This window comes from Cynara cardunculus, assembly GCF_001531365.2.
Source record: "Cynara cardunculus var. scolymus isolate 2C chromosome LG 2, CcrdV1, whole genome shotgun sequence".
In the NCBI taxonomy this organism is placed as follows: domain Eukaryota; kingdom Viridiplantae; phylum Streptophyta; class Magnoliopsida; order Asterales; family Asteraceae; genus Cynara; species Cynara cardunculus.
This window is the reverse complement of record NC_037529.1, coordinates 7174677-7178359: the sequence shown is the minus strand read 5'-3', so window position 1 is coordinate 7178359 and position 3683 is coordinate 7174677. Positions and strand designations below refer to the sequence as shown.

Below are 3683 nucleotides of genomic sequence, written 5' to 3'. Positions count from 1 at the left end.
AAAAAAAAAAAATATATATTTATATATATGAGATTCAAATAGTTTTAAAAGGTAAACATATCTTTTATTGCTTATAAACTTTAAAAGAATGAATCAATATTTAATAATGGTTATGGGTATTTAAATATAACGAGTTTGTTGGGTTTTTGATTAAAAAGGCTTTGAAAAGATATGATATTTATCATGAACTACTTCAAAGTTTATTATATCTCTTCAGGAATGATCCAAGTAAAAAAAAAAAATAACATATACCCGTGGCCTGAGATTTCCCCGTTCATCTCAAAAACAGCATATCGTCCTCCGTATACCTCCGACACCTTGTACCAGAATTTTCCGGCCACCCATGGTCAATTTTCAACATCTATTCTTAATCTCTCCTAAAAAACCACAAATCTAACGATGATGATTAAACCCAGCCCACCACCCCGACCTTGATCAATCGCATACAGTTCTCTTCCCTAGGGATTGGCCGGGCGCCACCGCCATGGCTCGGTCATCCTCAAGGGAGTCACCGATGCTTGAGATCGAGGTGCAGTCCCCCCGTGTGAATGCCCCTCCAGTCGGTTCTCCGCCGGTGGCCGACCTATCTTCTCCGCCGCCGGAAGTCAATCCATATAAAGATTGGGTTCCTTGGTTAGTGCCTACCATCGTTTTCGTCAACGTCATTACCTTCTTAGTTTCCATGTTTATCAACAATTGTCCAGACCATTCAAATAGATGCATCGCACCAGGATTCTTGAAAAGATTCGCTTTTGAGAGTCTCAAGATAAACCCTCTTCTTGGTCCCTCTTCGGCTACGTATGTTTCATCTCTTGATTTCTTATTCCAAGTTCTTGCTGGTCTCCATGTTTCACATGATGATTTTGTGTTGTTTTTTCAAACGTTTCTTGGGTTTTTTTTTGCATGAATCTTGGAAATATATATGGGTTTGTTGCATGAATCCTGAAAATACACAAAACTAATGAACAATCCAAGATCTTTGGTTGGAAAATGAAATATTGAATTCCAACCAGTTCATCAAGATTAGGGTTTTTGGCATACACCTTGATTCAGCTGTACTGTTTTTTTACCAGGCTGCTAAAAATGGGCGCTTTAGAACTTAAGAAAGTGGTCGAAGAAAAAGAAGTATGGCGCATCGCGACCTGTATGTGGTTACACGCCGGTGTGTTCCACATACTCGCGAACATGATTAGTTTGGGTTTCGTAGGGTATTCCCTCGAGCAAGAGTTTGGATTTTGTAAGTCTATATTATATCCTGCTTCTAAACGAACCTCCCTCTATATACATGTTTATAACCTATGACGGTTTGCCAGGGCCTCTTTCCTCCTCCTTTTTCTGCTCACTCGTAGGGGTCCGGACCCCAAAAGGGGGAGGTCACAATTCACACATATAACTAACAAAAATTGCACTTTTTATATTTTCATTTGACCTAAAAAACATTGAAATGAAAGCACTCTATGATCATATCATTCCAACACTCGAACACAATCAAAGACTTCAACTTTAGTTGGTCATTGTGTTATTTTCAGTGAGGATTGGGTTGCTTTACGTATTATCTGGAATCGGTGGCAGTATTTTATCGTCCTTGTTTGTAAGAACAATCATCTCGGTTGGTGCTTCCGGAGCTCTATTCGGCTTACTCGGAGGAATGCTCTCTGAACTTCTTATAAATTGGACTATTTATGCCAACAAGGTTAGTTCAAGTTTAACCTATCTGTAATCCTTCCTAGTTTCTATATGCAAAAATTCCAATAAGACAAGCTTCATAACCATATATTATCTACATTTTTGTATATATTATCGTCAGGTTGCAGCGTTATCGACTCTCGTATTCGTCGTCCTCATCAACATGGCCGTCGGAATTCTTCCTCATGTAGACAACTTTGCACATCTCGGAGGATTTTTCAGTGGGTTTTTACTAGGGTTTGTGATTTTGATCCGTCCACAGTTCAAATGGATTAACCAGAAAAACGTTCCACATGGTTATGTTGCTCCCACCACCAAATCCAAATACAAACACTATCAATTAGTACTGTTGATCCTCTCCCTAATCACTCTACTCGTTGGGTAATTAATTAATCAACCCTCCTCTTCATCTAATCTAATTACTCGTTTTCCACGATATTTGGAAATTAACGTGCATTTATTTGTATCCGCAGATTTACGGTTGGTTTGGTTTTGGTTATTCGTGGAGTTAACGGAAACGATTATTGTTCTTGGTGTCATTATTTGACGTGCATCCCGACTCCTTTATGGCAGTGCGACGTACGTTGCAAGGTGAGGGTTTTCGAGATTAATCTTCCTTAAATTCGTCTAATTAACGTAACTATATATTAACATATATGTGTTTGATTGATTTTGTTTCAGTTGGTGCAATTAGACAAGCAAGTGAACATGACATGCTTGCAGAATGGAAATTTTCAGTCTTATACACTTGAAAACTCTAATGACACTAATGATCAGATGCAGAAGTTGTGCTCGGAACTTTGTAGTTAAAATTCTATTCGATCACTTTGTTTGGGGCTTTTTTAGTTAACATTTTGAGTAATTATCTTCGTTTGTTTAGCTCGTAGAAATGTAAAGAATCGAATTAATATGGTTCTTAACATGGTTTCTGATCGTATTGACCGTAAAAATATCGTGCAAAATTGCAATATTGTTGTAATACCATTATAGATAGTGACGTATCAGATGTTGTCCGCTTTATTCATGTATGGACTCATGGTTTTTAAAATGCATAAAGAAAAGTATCTGGTGCTTTATAATTGCATATATCTAAAACAAATTTTACAACAAATACCGAGCTTACATTATGATAATTCACATATCATAATGTATCTAATGAGCCGTTCTGTTTACCAAATGCTTACTCTGGTAAGTGTTTACCGACGAAATTTAATATTATCACTTACTTTTCGGGCAAAGATTTTAGGCCATCAAAACGATGTCGTATGCAACAATTTACCTGGTAAGTGCTAATTGTGGTAAGAGTCGTCACCTTTAGTCTTTGCATTTGCTCTTACCAGGTAAAACTCATAATCTTTATCATATTCATTTGACGAAGTAATGTTATTTGGTAAACACTTACCAGACAAACGTTTGATAAACGAACTCTAATATTCATTTATTTTGGCTTCATTTGAAGGGTGATTTAGATATTTGGGGTAAGCCACATGGACCAGAAGTAGAGTTCACTAAAAGAAAGTATCGGATAAACGGAGAAAGTAAAGGAAATAAATCAAAACTCTTTTAAAAAATTATTTAACATTTCATTATAAACGACATATTTTTAATAATATTTATATTATATTACTAGTTGTGTATCCGCGCAATGCGGCGAGAGCTATGAATTTTAACGATTTTGAAGTTCCACTGGTTTTGTAAGATAAGATTTAACAATGATATAGGTTACACTTGGTCTTTACATATTAATACAATTTGAATAAATAAGAGTTATGGTTCCAATTACAGACTATCGATGAAAAAATTGTATGACAGTTTAAAATCCAACATATTTAAACGACTCCACAAATGTATTCGATTTACACCAAGAGCAAATAACCAAGAAACTTGAGTTTCAAGATAAACACTCAAAACCAATAAAGAAAACTATAAATTTGACAGATCATAAGTCATAAAAAGACAAAAAAATATGGGTTTTAAAATAAAGTTTTAACTGCTTA

The 3683-nt window shown here is 35.7% G+C and overlaps 1 protein-coding gene across 1 annotated transcript; it reads left to right on the top strand.

The window, feature by feature from the left end:
* Nucleotides 1–667: 667 nt before the first annotated feature.
* Nucleotides 668–2496, top strand: LOC112505676 (RHOMBOID-like protein 1). The gene is made up of 6 exons (XM_025109578.1): nt 668–798; nt 1074–1237; nt 1530–1693; nt 1808–2067; nt 2160–2277; nt 2368–2496. The coding sequence occupies exons 1-6, from the start codon at nt 683–685 to the stop codon at nt 2494–2496; spliced, it is 951 nt and encodes a 316-aa protein (XP_024965346.1). The 5' UTR covers nt 668–682.
* The last annotated feature ends 1187 nt before the right edge of the window (nt 2497–3683 follow it).

What these genes read in the sequence shown, in the direction of transcription:
- LOC112505676 (XM_025109578.1), top strand. Translation starts at nt 683, where the DNA reads ATGTTTATCAACAATTGTCCAGACCATTCAAATAGATGCATCGCACCA. An exon ending in CGAGCAAGAGTTTGGATTTT is followed by an intron (nt 1,238 to 1,529) that starts GTAAGTCTATAT and finishes TGTTATTTTCAG; the next exon opens with TGAGGATTGGGTTGCTTTAC. An exon ending in CTAATCACTCTACTCGTTGG is followed by an intron (nt 2,068 to 2,159) that starts GTAATTAATTAA and finishes TTGTATCCGCAG; the next exon opens with ATTTACGGTTGGTTTGGTTT.